This window comes from Vulpes vulpes, chromosome 12 (genome assembly GCF_048418805.1).
Source record: "Vulpes vulpes isolate BD-2025 chromosome 12, VulVul3, whole genome shotgun sequence".
Lineage (NCBI taxonomy): Eukaryota > Metazoa > Chordata > Mammalia > Carnivora > Canidae > Vulpes > Vulpes vulpes.
In genome coordinates, this window is record NC_132791.1 from 136,078,879 (window position 1) to 136,099,578 (window position 20,700).

General features: G+C 41.6%; 1 protein-coding gene across 1 annotated transcript in view; it reads right to left on the bottom strand.

The window, feature by feature from the left end:
• Positions 1-14,617: 14,617 nt before the first annotated feature.
• Positions 14,618-20,700, bottom strand: part of LOC112924896 (myosin-8) — a 29,405-nt gene continuing 23,322 nt past the window's right edge. The window contains exons 33-40 of the mRNA XM_026005512.2: positions 20,551-20,675; positions 19,361-19,669; positions 18,477-18,680; positions 17,384-17,509; positions 17,123-17,293; positions 16,824-16,928; positions 15,965-16,060; positions 14,618-14,880 (exon numbers count right to left, since the gene is read on the bottom strand). Coding sequence (XP_025861297.2) covers positions 14,731-14,880; positions 15,965-16,060; positions 16,824-16,928; positions 17,123-17,293; positions 17,384-17,509; positions 18,477-18,680; positions 19,361-19,669; positions 20,551-20,675 — 1,286 coding nt within the window. The 3' untranslated portion in view covers positions 14,618-14,730. The remainder of the gene's footprint in view (positions 14,881-15,964; positions 16,061-16,823; positions 16,929-17,122; positions 17,294-17,383; positions 17,510-18,476; positions 18,681-19,360; positions 19,670-20,550; positions 20,676-20,700) is intronic.

Sequence of the window (20,700 nt, forward strand, 5' to 3'; positions counted from 1 at the left end):
GTCAGGGCTTGATCCTATGACCCTGAGATCATGACCTGAGCCAAAGTCAACAGTTGGACGTTCAACTGACTGAGCTGCCCAGGCACCCCTATTCTGTGCCCTGCCTTAAAAAAGAGGGATTATTACATGGGTGAGAGGAATAGGGAGGAGGTTCTAGGCTTAGGGATCATAGCTTTGAAGCAAGACTGCCCAAGGTATATTTCAGGAAGGTTGGTCAGGCAAGCCTGGTAGAGAGGGTTGGGGAGGGCTGGTGGGTAGTATGGAGATAAAGACCAGACAAGGGAACTGGGTTCATTTGTGAAGAACTTCCAAGGCCCAGTGAAGGAGTCAGGACATTGCTCTGAGATCACTCAGGAATCTTTGGAGGTTCTAAATAGAAAAGTGAGCATATATATGAATATATATTTGAAGATGATTCTAGAGCTGATGGTAGGGTTTAATGGACAGGGGAGAACCCAGGGGAGCCTAGTGTCATTTAGCAACTATTTAAAAAACCTTGCTATAAAACTTGATGAAATTATCACACAGGTTTGTCAGAGCCTGTGGTGCAGGCAAGTAGTTAGAGAGTTGGAATTATCCCCTGGATGCCCCTACAAACTCAGATCTGTGTGAAAACTCCCCTCAGTACCAGGGGGATGGCTTTCACAGTGATTGTACCCTGCTATCTCTGAGTTCATCCTGCAGATTCAAGGAGAACATTGTGTGGATCAAAGATTTTCTGCCTCACTATCCCACTTAGGTGTAGCAAGAAAAGAATACTACTAAACCCCAGAGGTGAAAAGACCTCTGGGTGCTGTAGGCTTATTTTTTGAAGCCTTGACCCCACATTATATCAATATATTAAAATCTACTTGCGTTGAATACAAAAAATAATCATGATGTAAAATGAAGATTAAGATAGAAATGAGATTTAAAAGGGAAGAGAAGGGGCATCTGGGTGGCTCAGTCGATTAAGTGTCTGACTCTTGATCTCAGCTCTTATCTTGATCTTAGAATTGTGAGTTCAAGCCCCACTCTGGTTGCAGTGCCTCCTTAAAAAAAAAAAAAAAAGAGGGACACCTGGGTGGCTCAGTGGCTGAGCATCTGCCTTCGGCTCAGGTTGTGATCCCAGGGTCCAGGGATCGAGTCCTGCATTGGGCTCCCTGCAGGGAGCCTGCTTCTCCCTCTGCCTATGTCTCTGCCTCTCTCTGTGTCTCTCATAAATAAATAAATAAAATCTTTTTTAAAAAATGAAAGGGAAGATAAAACACAAGGGACACCCTGAAAGCAGGATCCCTGGGACTTTGATGGCTGTCAGGTTTGAGGAAGGAGGAAGGACCTTTCCTGCCTTTCTTCTAGTCCTCATTTCAACCTGGGAATCTAGGGATGTGACCCCAGTCCGGAGGAAACACAGAAGAAAGGAAAGATGAGTTTAGATTTTTGCTATATTGAGGTTGAGATTATGGGAGGGGCAAGTGTTTAAAGTTTAAAGAAGTCAAGGTTGAAGATGTAAGTCTATAGGGAAGGGGCAGTGGTGGAGGGCTGTCACTTGTATGGGGCGACACTTGAATTCATCAAGGAGGTTTAGCTTTCAGAGGAAGGCTGCATATTTAGGGAGTGGGAGAAGGGAATGAAGACAGAAAGAATGGGGGAAAAGGCCATTCTGTAGATAAACAAATATCTTAGTGAGGTCTTGTTGGAGCCCAAAGAGCCAATGGATCCATATTTTACTTCTGCCATTTATTGACTGTGGCAAATCACATCACCCCTTTTAGCGACTATGGTGTTTTCCCTATAGCTGCAAAAGCATGTAGATAATTCTGTTTCTGCTCAAACAATGAGGATGGTGTGGGGGATCAAATGAAATACTGTCATCTCCATCTACATATGGCTGTCTCTGTATGCAGTCTGTTTTCAGACAATGACAAACATTGTGTCTCCATCTGTGTCATCCTTGACATAAACCAAAGCAAATAATCCATTAGCACTAAAAACCCAGGTGAGCAATGTGGATTCTACTGAAGATTCTATAGAGGAGACATAGAAGAGGGTTCTATTGCAAACCCTAGAGTTAAGTATTCAAAGTGTACATCAGAAATGTCACTCTGGGGTTGCCTGGGTGGCTTAGTTGGTTAAGTGTCTGCCTTCGGCTCAGGGGTCCTGGGATGGAGCCTCACATTGGGCTCCCTGCTTGGAAGGAAATCTGCTTCTCTCTCTCCCTCTGCTTCTCCCCCTGCTTGTGCTCTCTCTTTCTCTCAAATAAATAGATATAAAAAATATTTTTAAAGATTTTATTTATTTATTCATGAGAGACACACGGAGAGAGGCAGAGACACAGAGGGAGAAGCAGTCTTCTCAAGGGGAGCCCAAAGTGGAACTCAATCCTAGGACCCGAGATCACACCCTAAGGTAAAGGCAGATGCTCAGCCACTGAGCCATCCAGGTGTTCCTAGATAAAATATTTTTAAAAAGAGAGAAATGTCACTCTACAAAGTCCATTTTTCGTCACGTGGATGCTGGTGGTTTACTTTGTTTCTTCCCCTGGGGTGTCTCCCCCAACCAGTGCTGGCACCCAGTTGTTCCTCTGTTATGGAGCCATTTAGCTCTGTCATAGACCTGCTTTCCTATCCTATTCATCTGGTTACTCAACAAAAAAGAAGTCCTCAAGTAAAGAAGACACTTTTGGCCTTAGCAAGTTTGGTGACTATCTATTTTTATACTCATATGCCCTTTTGGGGGTCTCATCCTTATCCCACCACTATCCCCCATAGTCCATAGCTCACACACCAACCTGCATCTCATCTCTCCCACGTTCCAGATGAGTTCTGTGAATGAAGCCTTTCTCCATTCTTGTTACAAAATCAGCTTGTCAACTCAAAAGTGAAGGGACCTTTATTATTAGTGTAAAAAAAGTCAAGGGAGGTGATATTTTCAAGAGAGGGGATCTAACGGAGAGCACTACAGAGAAGCCAGCGAAAAACAAGACCCAAAAAGGGCATTGGATTGGTCAGGGAGATGATCTTGACATTAATGTCAGCAGGATGGTGGGGGTGGAAGCTTTGAATGCAAGAGATTAAGGAATGAACAGGTGTTAAGGAGGAGGAAAAAGTTTTCCTGGTTTTCCTAGGAGTAAATCTCTCCACCAATCACAACACAAGATGCATTCGGAGGAACCGTAGACTTGGATGGTGCAAGGAAGACATATCAGTAGCAGGGCCAAATAGAGAAGACTAGGAAACAAGTGTGACCAAGGTCATTCCTCAGAGGGCTACTTGAGAAGAAAGGTCAATTAATTGTGCTGATAGTGGGATCATACCTTACCCCTCACAGCTATGTAAGAGCTTATGTAACAGATGAACCTTTAAAAAGCAGCAGGAGGTTCCTCAGCCAGGAACAGAAATTTCTGGGTGAAAGTTATGGACAGGTACATTAGTGAATGGCACAAATTCACATCCGCATTGCCTAATTCAAGATTTTGATGAGAACATTAGATTGCAGAACAAGGGGACTTGGAATATTATCTAAACAACTCTGACCTTACAAATTACCTTAGAAATTGAGGTTCTGGGCAAAGTACCTAGTTAATGCTAAAGGTGGAAACAGACACCCCCCACCCCCATTCTACTCCCAAACCAAAGAGACCTAGTTCAGAACTTGTTCAAATGCAACACATACCTTTCTTCACTGCTGGCTTTTATGCATGGAAATTTTGCAAAGCACAGTTGATGGGGGATTATCAAGAGAAGCATTTTATCCTTTTTTAAAAAAAGATTTATTTATTTATTTATTTATTTATTTATTTATTTATTTATTCAAGAGAGACACACAGAGAGAGGCAGAGACACAGGCAGAGGGAGAAGCAGGCTTCTTGCAGGGAGCCCAAAGTGGGACTCGATCCCAGAACCCCGGGATCAGGACCTGAGCCAAAGGTAGATGCTCAACCACTGAGCCACCCAGGTGTCCCTAAAGAGAATCATTTTAACAGATTCTCCTTAAATCTCAATGAGGAAATGGACTGATCAGTTTTATGTGAGATAAAACCGAGGCTTGGCAAGGTGAAGGGACTAGTCACATAGCTAGTCAGTGGCAGAGTGGAAACTGGGACAAACATCTTTGTCTCCGAGTCCAGTTTGTCTTTTTCAGTACAAGATAGCTGCTTCTGGCTTTGCAGGATCCTGTAAGACACTAATGCTCTCAAAATTATACATGCTTCTCAGAATTACACACAAACCAGGCATCCTTGTCTGAAACAACATGGAGAGATTGTGTGGATGGTCTGGGAATACTGTGTTTGAGGAAGAAACCCTGCCAGCTAGGTCTGTTTAGTGAACTGGAGACTTCCCTCTCTGGCCTCAGAACCTGGATCAATGCCTGAGAGCATTAGGGTCTCCTGTCAATTTCCTGTCATTTTCATCTATTAGTTCTGTTTTGGTTAGTTCAGTTGCTTAAAGACTCATTAAAATGAGGAACAGCATGATCAATTACTTCTAATTACAACTGTTTAGGTATTAAACGATGTATTGTAAAATGTATATATTCTTTGCTGGACATAGCCAAAATATGTATTTATATGGTTTAAGTCTGCACATATTGTAATAACTAAGAGTGAACTTTGAGAATTGTAATACTGAGGTTCAAATCCTGACTTCATTATTTAAACTATGTGAGTTTCGGCAAATATTTAACTTTTCTGAGCCTGTTTCTTCATCTGTAGAATGGGGATGATAACAATACGTAACTCATGGGGTTCTTGTGACAATTGAGTTAATGGATGCATGGCAGGATATGCCATGGAAGTGACTCGATGGTTTGGGAAAGGGAATAATAGGTGGGGCCATGTCACCGGGACAGCCTGAGATTTAGAAACCCAGAGCTTTCTCTAGAGCTTTCTCTTGTCAGTGCCAGAGGTCTCTGGAAGCCGAGACAAGGTCTTCTTTGTTATTATTTAATTTCTTTTGTGTTGCTATTTGGTGAAGCTCTCTGGCTGACCACAGTCTGACCATTGTCCGTCCAGTCCTCCCATACTATCCACTGCATTTAGCCATATTCCTGTTTGCTATTCAGATGGCTCAGAACACTTTCTAGTCAACAGCAGCCCCTCCCCCAAACACAAACTCACACACACAACAATAAAACAAAACAAGCAAGATGGAGCCAGGATACTGAAAAGTAGGTTGAGCAAGTTTGTGTGGGATCAAGAGGTTCCTGAGACTTTGAGTTTTAAAATCAGTATAGTCCTAGGCAAATCCAGATTAAGTTCATCACCCTACTTCAAAGGTGTTTGGGGGTATGATGGCCACGCTGTCACACCTGGCTGAGACGGGGCTAGATGGAACCAACTTGAGATCTCCCACCAAGCCAGGAAGGTGACAAAATTCATACCTGGAACTGTTAATTTTGAGGCTGTAATGCACAGAATCAGCAACATAGCGAGCATGCACTCCTTCAATCATTTATTCATCATCCATTGGCATCTACTATGCGTTGTAAGTGCTGGGGAACAAAATAGGCAAAGTATCTTCTACTCGAATATGTATGCATTGTTTTCTGGGGACAGACAACAAACAACTGCTTATCTGATGTCAATTAGTGATAAATGCTCCAAAGGAAAGGAACAGTGGGGTAAGGTTATAGTGGCTGTGTGGTGTCTAAACAGATTGGTCGGGAAAGCTTCGCCAAAGGGGTGATATTTGAGCAGATGCCTAGTGAAGTGAAGGAGCAAGCCACGAGAACATCAAAGGGGGACTCTATTCCAGGCAGAGGAAACAGAAGTAAAGGCTCTGGGAGGTGAGTGTGCCTGCACAGGAAGGGGAAAAAGGCCAGTAGGGCAGGGGTGAAGGGAGCCAGGGAAACAGTAGAGGGAATGAAGTGGCAGAGGTGGCCAGGGGCCAGATGGTTTGGAGCCCTGTAAGCGAAGGTAAGGACTTTGGGTTTTAAATGTCAGCTATTATCATGGCAGCTTTATTCTTTGCTGTGTCCCGAGTGTTGGCCCTATTATAAGCAGCTCTGCTTCCTCCTGCAGAGCAGAATTTGGTGTCTGCTCTCCACTCAACAAATGGCTCATGAAGACACTGTTGTGTAGGCAGGGGGGATAAAAAGCTGGTTCTCAGGTTGGGGGTTAGATGGGGGGGTGTTGGGTCACGGCTCTGGAAACGCGGGAAAAGACACCCCTCCTGAGCTTTGACGGACACACTGCCGGACCACTGGAAAGAAACACTGTTTCAATTCCCAGAGAGGGGAGGGGCCACTTCCGGTGGGCCCTAGAGCATCATGGGAGGAGTCGGGTGGAAGGATGGAAAGGCCGGAAGTGGTCCAAGTGGTCCGCCGCCATGATCGATGCCTGGCGTAGGCGACAGCGGCGCCCGGACAGTGAGTGTGCGAGTCGGCGGTTCGCCAGGCGGGAGGGGTTTGCGCCCCCATTCATTTCTTGCTGGAGGTGACAGAGAATAGCCTCCTGAGGCAGTGCGGCGGCAAAGGGATGAGATTGGGCCTGGGGAGTGAATTTTGAAGGCGGGGGTGGGGTGCCCGAAGAACATTTCTGGAAAGTTCTTGAGCCACGTGGCATGCGGTTCGGTTATAAAGTGAATGTGCCCCTGTGATCTCTCATGCCGAAACTAGTTCGGGTTCTGCCCCCTGGGCGTCAGCGGCGCTGTTGGTGGAATCCTGGGGAAGTGTAGGGTTGTGATGCTCAGAAGGCACCACGGCTCCATCCGCGCTGCTCACCCCGTGTCTCCTCATTTGACCCCTTTTGACCCTTTGCCCTTTGAACCTTTGCAGCTAGGACTCCCGTCTCCCAGAGCAGCGAGAGAGAGAGAACCTTGAACCCTGGTTTCCGTGAGGGGGCTGAGGACACAGGCCGCCCTCCTGTGAAGGTCAGGCGGCCCGCAAGAGAAGAAAAGCGCTTTTCTTGGGTGCTTCCCCCAAAGAGAGCTGTTTCTGTCCCTTCGTCACAGGGCCGGCTTTGTTTTTCCTGGTGGGCTCCGAAGCAGCATCTTGCCGGGGCCTGGGAACCCTGCACGGCAGGGGAGGAACCAAGGCTGGTAAATTCCATCCTCCAGTCAAGTTCTTTCTCTCTGCCTACGGCTGACTCTTGGGCTTCCCGCTTAGGGAAATGTGACCCCTGAAGGCCGCCGCGAAGGTGGCCGGGGACACTGGTATGTGTCACATGTGCCTAACCTCTGCCACGGCCCGGCCCCGGAGGCAGAATTTAGGTTTGCTCCCTGACAGCTGCTGTGTTGGCCCTGGAATGTTAATCCCCTCCCAAGGCTTGGAGGAGGGCAGCGGCTTTTTAGCAGCTGTGCTGCTGAGCTCATCCATCAAATGACCCTCTCCTCTTCACCTTTCTACTCAGTTATATGCACCTCTTTGAGGAGATGTGGATGTGAACTCTCCATAAGGAGCAGTTACTTTTGTTTATTTGATTTATTATTATTATTTTTAAAGATTTTATTTATTCATTCACGAGAGACACGGAGAGAGAGGCAGAGACACAGGCAGAGGGAGAAGCAGGCTCCGCAGGACCCGATCCCAGGACCACGGATCACGCCCTGAGCCAAAGGCAGACGCTCAACCACTGAGCCACCTAGGCGTCCCTTGTTTCTTTACTTAAAAAATATGAGCCTTTAAAAAAATTCCAAGATCCAGGGGTGCCTGGTTGGCTCAGTCCATGGAGTGTGGGGCTCCTGATCTCGGGGTGGTGAATTCAAACCTCATGTCCGGCCTAGACATTGCTTAAATAAAGTTTCCACAACTAGCGTTTATGTTACAGAAAGACTGAAAAATTGAATCAGACTTCAAAGGAAAAACTTAAATCACTCCTAAAGTTTTAGGAGTTTATCTAAATTTTGGGCTAAATTCTTTTGTACTTTTCACCCCATATTTGTTTTTTTTTTTACATATTTTTTTAATTGGAGTTCAATTTGTCAACATATAGCATAACACCCAGTGCTCATCCCGCCAAGTGCCTCAGTGCCGGTCACCCAATCACCCCAACCCCCTGCCCACCTCCCCTTCCACCACCCCTTGTTTGTTTCCCAGAGTTAGAAGTCTCTCATGTTCTGTCTGCCTTTCTGATATTTCCCACTCATTTTTTCTCCTTTCACCTTTATTCCCTTTTACTATTTTATATTCCCCAAATGAATGAGACCATATAATGTTTGTCCTCCGATTGACTTATTTCACTCAGCATAATAATCTCCAGTTCCATCCATGTCGAAGCAAATGGTGGGTATTTGTCATTTCTAATGGCTGCGTAATATTCCATTGTATACATAGACCACATCTTCTTTATCTATTCATCTTTTGATGGACACCAAGGCTCCTTCCACAGTTTGGCTATTGTGGACATTGCTGCTAGAAACATCGGGGTGCAGGTGTCCCGGAGTTTCACTGCATCTGTATCTTTGGGGTAAGTCCCCAGCAGTGCAATTGCTGGGTCATAGGGCAGATCTGTTTTTAACTCTTTGCAGAACCTCCACACAGTTTTCCAGAGTGGCTTCACCAGTTCACATTCCCACCAACAGTGCAAGAGGGTTCCCCTTTCTCCACATCCTCTCCAACATTTGTGGTTTCCTGGCTTGTTAATTTTACCCATTCTCACTGGTGTGAGGTGGTATCTCATTGTGGTTTTGATTTGTATTTCCTTGATGGCCCATGATGCGGAGCATTTTCTCATGTGCTTGTTGGCCATGTGTATGTCTTCTTTGGTGAAATTTCTTTTCATGTCTTTTGCCCATTTCATGATTGGATTGTTTGTTTCTTTGGTGTTGAGTTTCATAAGTTCTTTATAGATCTTGGATAGTAGCCCTTTATCTGATACGACATTTGCAAATATCTTCTCCCATTCTGTAGGTTGTCATTTAGTTTTGTTAAATGTTTCTTTTTTTTCATAAATTTATTTTTTTTTGGTGTTCAATTTGTCAACATACAGAATAACACCCAATGCTCCTCCCATCAAGTGCCCACCTCAGTGCCCGCCACCCAGTCACCCCCCCCTTCCACCACCGCTAGTTCGTTTCCCAGAGTTAGGAGTCTTTCATGTTCTGTCTCCCTTTCTGATATTTCCCACTTATTTTTTCTCCTTTCCCCTTTATTCCCTTTCACTATTTTTTATATTCCCCAAATGAATGAGACCATATAATGTTTGTCCTTCTCCAATTGGTTTATTTCACTCAGCATAATACCCTCCAGTTTCTTTTGCTGTGCAAAAGCTTCTTATCTTGATGAAGTCCCAATAGTTCATTTTTGCTTTTGTTTCTCTTGCCTTCATGGATGTATCTTGCAAGAAGTTACTGTGGCCAAGTTCAAAAAGGGTGTTGCCTGTGTTGTCCTCGAGGATTTTGATGGAATCTTGTCTCACATTTAGATCTTTCATCCATTTTGAGTTTATCTTTGTGTATGGTGTAAGAGAATGGTCTAGTTTCATTCTTCTGCATGTGGCTGTCCAATTTTCCCAGCACCATTTATTGAAGAGACTGTCTTTTTTCCAGTGGATAGTCTTTCCTCCTTTGTCGAATATTAGTTGACCATAAAGTTGAGGGTCCACTTCTGGATTCTCTGTTCTGTTCCATTGATCTATTTCACCCCATATTTGTAAACATATACACAATTTTTAAAGATTTTATTTATTCTTGGGAGACACAGAGAGATGCAGAGACATAGGCAGAGGGAGAAGCAGACTCCCTGCAAGGAGTCCGACATGGGACTCGATCCTGGGGTCTCCAGGATCACACCCTGGGCTAAAGGCAGCGCTAAACCACTGGGCCACCCAGCCTGCCCCCTACACAATTAAAAAAAATTATTTATTTATTCATGAGAGACACAGAGAGGGGCAGAGACACAGGCAGAGGGAGAAGCAGGCTCCATGCAAGGAGCCGGATGGATTCAATCCCGGGACCCGGGGATCACACCCTGGGCTGAAGGTGGCACTAAACCGCTGAGCCACCTGGGCTGCCCTCTACACAATTTTTTAAAACAAGTTTTTAAACATATACACAGCCAATAGGCATGTTTTTGTGTCTTGCCTTTAAAATTTAAGAGATGATGAAAAGTTTTGTATGTTAACTCTTCTTCCACATCATTTTTTTTTTTTTTTAAGGATTTTATATACTTGAGAGAGGTGGGGGGGAGGGAGGGGCAGAGAGATAGAGTCTCAGGCAGACTCTGGGCTGAGCAGGAAGCCTGATGCAGGGCTTGATCTCATGACCCTGAGATCATGACCGGAGCCAAAACCACAAGTCCAAGGCTTAACCGACTGAGCCACCCAGGCCTGACCCCCACATCATGATTTTTTAATAGTTACTTAACACTCCATCCTGTGAATGTACCATAACATACTTAACTGGTTTTCTATTGTTAGGAATTTATGGTGCTCTAATTTTTTGTTCCTTGGAATATTCTAGTAAACCTATGTGCACATATATGTTTATGCATATCTTTAATTATGAAACTTACAAAATAGTAAATTTTGTGGTCAAAGGCTACAGATGTTTTAAGGTTTGCAATAATGGAGTCCCTGCTGTTGGAGTCTCCACAGTGATGGAGACTGTTTTTTCATAGGAAAGCAAAAAATACTAATGATCATGATCATCAGATGTTGTAAATATGCCATAATCAATGCAGCAACCTACTTGCAAAAATTGCAGAATTTAATGAAGTTGGTGGAAGTGGTATTAGAAATCTGCTTGAATTTTGAAAAGCCATTGATCAATATGAATGCAGCAGCATTGAACTTAACTAGTTAACAATTGAACTGAAATGGATCTAATTGTTTCACAAGAATGAGTTCAGAATCAAAGGATTAGGAAGGCCCTTAAAAATACCAATGAAGCCATCACACATTTTTGCAAAAAAGGACATTCTTTGTGATTGCATTGCAGAATTCAGCATAAGGGATGTTATAGCATGTATTTAGTCTAAAGATTAGCAGAGAGTTGCAATTACAAGCTAAATCTTGTAAAATATAACAAAATAAACTTATTTCAATAATTTTGGTTTTATTTTTGGGGTAAAATCTCAGACTGTCCTCTCTCCCAAATTTATTATTGTAGTTTTGGACTTCATTTTAATTTAGATTCACTTTGAAATGTGGTTTTCCTAGATGACACATTTGTCTAGGTAGGAAATCACAAGGATTTATAAAAAAACCCCGCAAAACTATTAAGTGAGTTCAGTAGGGTTTCATACACAAATCAATTGTATTTGTGTATGCTGTATGCTAGTAATGAAAATGTGGATACCAACGTTAGAAATATAGTACCATTTATAGTAGCTAAAAAACAGAAAGGAAAAGAAAAATTTAGATGTAAATCTAAAAAAAAAAAGTGGGATTCTGTATGTCAAAAACTATAAAACCACTGATTAAAGAATTCAGGGAAGATACAGATAGAGAGACATACCACATTCGTGAATTGGAAGAATCAACATAGTAAATATGTTATTTCTACCAAACCAATAAGCAGATTTAATACACTTCCTATCAGAATTTAAAACTCTAGCTTTAAAGTTTGACATACAGCATTCAGATTATTAATTTTGCCAAAACATGGTGATTGTATTATTTCCCTCAATGAGAAGTTTTAAACAATTTTATGGAGGTATAGCCGACATAATATAAAAGCACATATTTAAAGTGTATTGGCATATGTGTATGCTGTGATGCCATCATCTGAGTCAAGGTAATGAACATGTCCTATTATCCCTAAGTCCTCTGCTTCTTGTAATTCCTCCTGGTGACAACTGATCAGGTTTCAGTCACTACAGATTAGTTTTTATATATTAGAATTTTATGTAAAAGGAGTAATAGAGTTTACACTTTTTTGGGGGAGGGTTTGTCTACCTTACTCAGCATAATTAGTTGGAGATTTGTTCACTTTTTTATATGTTAGTAATTTATTTTTAATGCTAAGTAACATTCCATTGTACAGATTTACCATAGTTCGTTTCTCCATTCACTTGTTTATGGACATTTGGGTTGTTTCTATTTGGAGGCTATTACACTTGTTTCACCATTCCCTCCCCTCCATCGGCCACCGTTTTCTGTATTTATGAGTTTGTTTTGTTGGTTCATTTATTTTATTTTATTTTTTTACATTCCACATATAAGTGAAATCACATGGTATTTGTCCTACTCTGACTAATTTCATGTAGTGTAATAACCTTGAAGGTCCATCCATGTTGCAAATGGGAAAATTGCATTCCTTTTTATGCCTGAATAATCGTCCATTATATAGTGTGTGTGTGTGTGTGTGTGTGTGTGTGTATATATATATATACATATACACATATATGTATGTATACACACATGTATATGTACAGATATGTATATATATATCGCATTTTTTTAATCCATTCATCTACTGGTGGACACTAACTGTTGCTACCATATTTTGGCTACTGTAAATAATTGTGCAGTGAACACGTCTGGGGGGTAGTGTGGTGGTAGTTAGTGCATGTATTTTTTCAACTTAGAGTTTTCGTTTTTTTTTTTTTTTTTTTTTTCAGATAAATCCGCAGAAGTGAGTTTGCTGGGTTGTAGGGTAGTCCTATTTAAAAATTTTTGAGGAATCTCCATACTGTTTTCCATGGTGGCTGCACCAGTTTCCATTCCTGCTACCAGTGCATGGGGGCTCCCTTTTTAACACATCCTTGCCAACACCTGTCATTCTGACAGGTATGAAGTGGTGTAATGTTTATTTTAAATCTTTTGGCTCTTTAGAAATTAGGTTATTTATTTATTTATTTATTTATTTATTTTGAGTTTTTAGACCTCTTTAAGTCTTCTGGATACAAGTCCTTTATCAGGGATGTAATTTCCAAATACGTTCATCTGTGGCTTATCTTTTCATCCTTTTTAACAGTGTTTTCAAAGAGCAGAAACTTTACATTTTGATGAAGTCCAATTTATCAGTTTTTTCTTTCCTGGCTTGTACTCTTGGAGATGTAGCTAAGAAATCTTTGCTTAAGCCAGAGTCACAAAGATTTACTCTCAAGTTTACTCCTAGAAGTTTTTGTGATTGTAGTTTTGATTTTCTCTTTGATCTAAAATTTTCCTTGAGAAATTTATTTATTTTGAATTTTTCTTCATTTTAAACTTTTGTTAGTAATCTTAGACATATTTGAGACTGTGGGTTGTACAATTTATACTGTAAAAGACTGAAGCTGACAGGGTTGGGAGGTAGGGGAGAGTAGATGCTGCAAGAGGGACAGGAGCCCATAAGATAGTCTTATGTAAAGTCACCATTTTTGCTGTACTGACTCCCCTCTTTCTGGAGACCAAATTCCTAATGTTTGCATTCTGCCACTTTTTTCTTGCATAATCTTTTGTCCTTCTTTTCTGAAGGTTTTTTTCCCCTTCTCTTCCTCTCTGATTTTCTCATTCATTTGGCAGAAAATTCTTGTGTGCTACCTTCATAATACAGCTAGCATCCTGCACTCTCATAATTTCCCAGGGCTGTTTCTCCAGTCTGAACCACTGTCATTTGTTATCTTTTATTTTACTGTAGGCTCCTTACTAGTCTCCCAGTTTCTACACTTGCCACCTTCAGTCTGTTTCTCAACGTGGCAGCCAGAGTAATTTTTTAAAAATGTGTGCTATATTAAGTCTTCTCTACTTTAAATCCTCCAAAGCTTTCACATCTCACTCTGAGTAAAAACACAACTCTGTGGAGAAAGCCTCAGGCTGTACAATATCTGGCCCCTGGTTCCTCTCCTATGTCATAACTCTTTATTTTGCTCATTCTCCAGCCCTTGCCATATGCCCACCTGCCCCTACTCCAGGGGCATTTTCTGTTTTTCCCCCTGCTTGGAAGTATTCTGACCTCACATACTCACTTGGCTTACTCACTTGGTTCCTGCAGATCTCCACTCAAATGTCTTTTTTTTTTTTTTTTTAAGATTTTATTTAAGAGGGAGAATAGGAGTGGGGCGGGGGGTGAGGTTCAGAGGGAGAGGGAGAAGTAGACTCCCGATGAGCAGGGAGCCTGACCCTACTTATTTATTTCCCACTAAAACTTAGCATCTGACATGTTATGTGCCTTATTTGTTGGTTTCCTTTCTACTCTTGTAGAATGTAACTTCTCAGAGGGCAGGAGCTCTCTTTGCTCACTGCTGTATGCACAGAACATAAAACAGTGCCTAGGGGATCCCTGGGTGGCTCAGCGGTTTAGTGCTTGCCATTGGCTCAGGGCGTGATCCTGGAGTCCCGGGATCGAGTCCCACATTAGGCTCCCTGCATGGAGCCTGCTTCTCCCTCTGCCTGTGTCTCTGCCCTCCCCCCGTCTCTTATGAATAAATAAATAAAATCTTAAAAAAAAAAAAACAGTGCCTAGCACAGAGTAGATGCTCCATAACTACTTGTGAAGTGGATCAATCAATGGACCCTGTCTAGAGAGGCAGCCTTAGGGAATGTCTTCCTTAATAATTTGTAATGATCTAGAGAGAGTTAATAAATTCAAGTCGAGCAAAAGATACTTGTATGTGTATATGGGGAGTAGTAGGGGTGGGAAAGGGGATGCTGGGTGGTGATGGAGATACAAAATATTGAATGCTTGGCAAAGCCATATGTAGTATAAAAAATAGCTAGGTGAGAACTATACTTGAGAGTACATAATTTGCAAATGAAAAAATGAGTTTGCTTTAATTTATAAGTTTACTAGAGTTTTTATTTATTCAGCATTAAGAGAAAAACAAGTGGCCTAGAATAGCACATTCTGTGCATTTCTTCAGCCCCTTGGCAGCATCAGGCAGATGTGTTCACTCTGCACTGATTTTCGTGTGAACCTCTCGGCTCTTCACCCGCAACTTGTTGACCTGGGACTCGGCAATGTCAGCCCGCTCCTCGGCCTCCTCCAGCTCGTGCTGGAGCTTGCGGAATTTAGCAAGATTAGTGTTGGATTGTTCCTCCTAAGAAGTAAGATAAAATTGTGAGAATTAGGGTTTGTGGTTACTGTACTTGTCACCAAACAGAATTCCCTCCTCAACTCAGATATATCCTTCTTATGGTATGCTTGCCATGCCTGACTTCAAATCTGGACAGAATTTGTAACTTCAATTATGTATTTTTTTCATTCTAAAGAACGAAGGAAGAAACACTTCTGAAGTGGAAAGATAACGTTAGTATATAACACCCATGTGTATATGAAATCTGTTTGTGATACATGGACTGGGTCAAAAGGAGGAAGAGAGCCATATTCCCTGACAGAGTTTAATAAGTAAATGCAAGGTCAAATTTTAACTTTGGGACAACCTCACTTAACCAGTTTTGCCATATATGTTGGTAACTCTGGTAAATGGAGAAAGGGGAAAAGTTGGTCTGGAAAGAAGCATGCAGCTGTTGGTTTTACTAATTACCATTTGAGCCTCTCCTCTCCTTTTCCCTCTCTTAACTTCCTGTCTGTGTAGGCAGTGGGGATAAGAAGCTCTCTTAACTTCCTGTCTGCTTTCTACCTACCACATTGTGTTTAGAAGAATGGGGAACACTCAGGAAAAGGGAAGCTGGAGAATCTTCTAGCATGTTCTTATTTGCCACAGGACGTGTGGAGAGAGGAGCCCCTGCTGACACTGGTAGTGTGTGAATGAGTCAGTTGGGGTAAAGATTTATGTTTGACTCTTGAGAATACTTGATTTTGTGCATTTCTAGAAGGAGAAGAGTATTTATTATGGATTAGAGTTGGGATGGTATATTCTTTGCAGCTATCAAGTAAGGTGGGTTATTTAGAACTTCGTTTTTTCCCCACAGTGCTCACAAATTGCTTAATAAAAATACCTCCTCTTGAAGTCTTATTCTATAATCAGGATTTGGGCATAAATTCATATTTATAATATGAGTGGTATATTTTATTTTGCTTTTTTTCTCATTGACACATTCTCTTAATACTTTTCTTTTCTTTTCTTTTCTTTTCTTTTCTTTTCTTTTCTTTTCTTTTCTAATACACTTTCTACCCCAAAAGAAGCTTTCTTCTTCTCTGAAGGGCTTAAAGATACTCACAGCCTCCTCAGCTTGTCTCTTGTATGATTTCACCTTCGCCTGTAATTTATCTACCAAGTCCTGCAGCCTGAGGACATTCTTGCGGTCTTCCTCAGTCTGGGGGTTTGAAAAACAATCTGCATTCAGTACAATGAAATGAGCCTCCTACAGGTAGTAAAATAAATCACTTTGGTATGATGGCAGGTGGGCCTGGGGTAAACTTGGTCAATGCTGAGACTTCCTCCATAGTATTAATAGTAGCTATTTTTGCTGAACATCACCATATGTGGGTGCTGTGTTGGGGACTTCTACACATGTTCTGTAATATCACCTCCCTACTCCCTACATGTTGTTACTCTGTTTTATAGGGAATGAAACTAAGGTTTAGGGTATTAAGTAACTTACCCAAGTTCAAAAATTAAGAGAGGCCAAATTAGAACTAATATTTAGTTTATCTGACTTTAAAACCTATGTCCTTTTTTCTGGTATTGCTGTTTTCAAAGGCCTCCATGCCTTTCCTAGCTTAGGATAAACAGTTCTATCATTTGCCCTTGTATTTATTTTTATTTATTTATTTTTTTTTAAGATTTTATTCATTTATTTATGAGAGACATAGAGAGAGAGAAAGGCAGAGACACAGGCAGAGGAAGAAGCAGGCTCCATGCACCGGGAGCCCGACGTGGGATTCGATCCCGGGTCTCCAGGATCGCGCCCTGGGCCAAAGGCAGGCGCCAAACCGCTGAGCCATCCAGGGATCCCCTGCCCTTGTATTTATATATCAAGTTCACGTGGATCTGACTGTGAGTACCACATAGTTACCAGATTGTCAGTTTCCCTTTGGACAGGAAGTCTGGATATTCTAAAAAACTATTCCCCTTACCTGGTAGGTGAGTTCTTTTACTCTTCTCTCGTGTTTCCGCAAACCTTTAACAGCCTCAGCATTACGTTTCTGCTCACTTTCAACCTCTCCTTCAAGCTCATGTACCTACAATCAAGAAAGATACATATGCAGCCAATCTTGGGGGCTATTAATTAGCTCAGGACCTGCTGAAGATACTGAGTGGATGTCCTCAGCCTCAGGACGAAGATGGGCATCAATATGTAGGGAGAGAGAGAGATAGGGGGAGTCCCCTTAGCCCCTTCCCAGATTCCGAAAGATTGAGAGATTGAGAGACCCACCCTGGCCTCCAGTTTCTGGATCTGCTTCTTCCCACCCTTCAGGGCCAGCTGCTCAGCCTCGTCCAGACGATGCTGCAGGTCCTTCACTGTCTGCTCCATGTTCTTCTTCATCCGCTCCAGGTGGGCACTGGTGTCCTGCTCCTTCTTCAGCTCCTCGGCCATCATGGCCGCCTGATTAGTAAATAGACCAGGACAATAAGGAAATCTAGTAATGGCAGGTAACACACGTGTATCAGTAAAACAAGTGCTTATCTGGCTCACATCTGTGATGGCCTTCTTGGCCTTCTCTTCTGCATTACGTGATTCTTGAATGACTTCCTCCACTTCACTCTGGAGTTGTGAAACATCATTTTCCAATTTTTTCTTGGTGTTGATCAGGCTGGTATTCTGTTAAAAATAGTCCATCAGAATTTCAAAGACTTGCTATTTGCCAATGTGGGCTTTTATAGATGTCTTACTTGTTGGCTTGTGCAGGGGACCTAATGGCAAGTTTACTATTCAGCTTTAAATATTTGTTCAGTGCAAAATATTAATCATTTGAAAAGTCGGAACATGCCTCTCCCCCCCGGTCCCCTTGTCTGTCTAATTTTTGCATAAGGACTTGGGATTTTTAAGAATGCCAATACTAATTACTCTTTCAATTATATTTCAGTCAGACCTTACTAATATTCTATTCTTAAAAGGTTGGAAATAATAGAAAACAATGAATTCTTTTTGTGAGTGCCTGGCATTGGGAGTTTTTTAGTTAGAAAGGATCTGTTCTCTGTTAACTTTTATAGTTTACTCCCTGGGGGAATACTGAATTAGTTTTATGAAAACATTTTAAATTCTAACCCAGTGGTTCTCAGAGGGAATCAACACTGCTGTAATGGGTATTTGGAAATATTTGTAGGTAGATATTTTTGCTTGTGAAAATGACTACCCAGTGCTACTGCATTTAATGTCCAGGCACATCAACAGTGTCCTGTAGGACACAAGGACAGTAAGCACAATACTAAACGCAGAAGGACTCCCGACGAGAAACACTACATGGCACATTTTTGGATTTTGGAGTTAACAGATCATGTTTATTCAAGTTTATTCTACATCATGGTTTTCAAAATAATCTAAAGAGTCAAACCCAGTTTTAAATAAAATGTTCTCCTTTTTCTTGGTAGAAAGTCTGAGGAACACATAACCAAAATATCGCCTACAATCCTATCATTCCAAGATAACTGCAGTTAGTATTTTAGAGCATATCCCCCATCCTTTTTTAAAATATACACATTTTGTATTAAAATGGAGTATTTCCCTGTTAGGTAATGGATCCATCACTTAACCGTACACCAACATTTGTTTGATGCGAAGGTCTTACCTGGGTGTGGAGGAGCTGGACGCGCTCACTGGCATCTAGGAGCTCCTGCTCTGCAGTTTTCCTGCTCCTCTCTGTCTGCTCCAGAGTGGCTCTCAGCTCCTCGATCTCAGCCTGCAGCAGGTTGGCTCTGCGCTCCACCATGGCCAGCTGCTCCTTCAGGTCCTCCTGGCCTCGGAGAGCATCATCCAGGTGGAGCTGAGTGTCCTGTCAAGTTTAAAAAAAAAAAAAAAAGCCATAGACACTCTGAAGAGGATGTGAACATCCGTGGAGGTGAACTGGAAGAAGGTACTGGTGCCTACAGGAGCAGGAAATGACTGGCCTGTCATTTGAATTAGTGTGAAAATGGTGATGTCACTGGCTTAGGTGAGCAAGAATGATCAGGAGACAGATTGTCATTCTATTTATGCCATTAACTGGTTATTTTTTTCATGTGTGAGTAACCAGTGGCTGTCATTTATAGACTGTTTTCCATATGCTCCCCCCAGTACTTGACATCTGTTATCTCATTTGGTTCTCACAGGAACCCTATGAGGTGAGTAGTTTCATTCTTATTTTGTAGAAGCAGCAGCAGAGGTTCTGAGAGGTTTAACTCATTTGCCTAAAATCAGGCAGCCATTAAGTAACACAACTAAGGCTCCACTTCAGGCTTATTGGTACCAAAAGTCTTGTACTTTCTTTCATATCAAAGCTTATCTTGGGGCTTCTGTTTTTTTATATAGCATTTCTGTAAAAATATATTCTGTGCACGTTTCATTTAGCTGTTTCCATACTGTGAGCTGCATAATTTGTTAAAAGAAAAAACTAGATTGTTTAGCACAAAGATACTTTGCTGAATGGAGAACAGGTCATTTGCCTGACTTAGCTATTTATGTGGACCTGTTTACCTTCAGGATGCCTTGGGTGTTCCTGTAGTTCCTCAAACTCTCTGCAGCCAAGCGGTTGGCATGATTCAGCTGGATCTCCATCTCATTGAGGTCTCCCTCCATCTTCTTCTTGACTCTCAGAGCATCATTCCTGCTCCTGATCTCAGCATCGAGGGTGCTCTGCATCGACTCCATGATCCTGATGTGGTTTCTCTTCAGCTGGTCAATTTCTTCATCCTTCTCTGCAATTTTCCTGTCGACTTCAGACTTGACTTGGTTCAGCTCTAGCTGGATGCGCAGAATCTTTCCCTCTTCATGTTCAAGAGATGCCTTAACAAAACAATGATCAGTTAATGATGGAAAATAACTTGAATATTTGGAGTATATTCCCTTGTGAGCTGAACTCTTACATCAATTTGTCTGATTTTATAAATTTCAATACAACAGTTCCAGGACCTGCTAGGTAAATTCATTTTTTTTGTTTGTGTATTCAGTCATAGATCATACAGGGCAGTTCTGTAATAAAGGTGCTTTATAGAGTATGAAGTGCTATATAAATATTATTTATGTGAGTACTAACAAAACTTACAGTTAAACTCGTACTAAACATGAACTCTTAATCTGTTTTTTACATTAATATGTTTGTAGGAATTCTCAGTTTTAAAACATTTTTCTGATTATAAAATGTATGTTCACTGTAGGACATAGAGCAATATATAAAAACAAAGAAAAACCTCCTATTGTGCCCCCCCACCCAATGATAATCGTTTTAATGTGGTACATTGTTTCTAGTCTTTTTTCCTACTTATATATATTTTTGGGTGATGAAATTATAGTGTATATTCAAATGTGTCTTCACTTTAAAAATTAATGTCTACCATAAATATTTCTCTATATTAATTATATTTAATGGTTGTATACAATTGCATCATAATGAATGTTCCATAGTTTGCTTCATCTTGTTCTTGGATTAGACATCTTTGTGCTTAAAGATTTACCTCTATTGAAGGTAATTTTCTTGAGATAGATTCTTACAAAAGTGGTGGGTCATAGTATTACTTTTTAAGGCTTTTGATAACTATTGCCAAATTGTCCTTCATAAAGCTATACGAGTTCATATTCCCACCAGCTCTGTAATAATGGGTCCATTGCTCACATTGAGTATTTTCACTTATGTCTTTGAATTTTCCTCACAACCTGGTAATACGTACTTCTGCTTCCTCTAAGGCAGCCTGAATGTCACATTTCTCTTGTTCCACTTGCTTCTTTATTTTCTCCAATTCATGGATTTGCTTCCCTCCCTCAGCAATCTGCTCAGTGAGGTCAGAAATCTCCTCTGTGGATGAACAGACAAGAGAGTA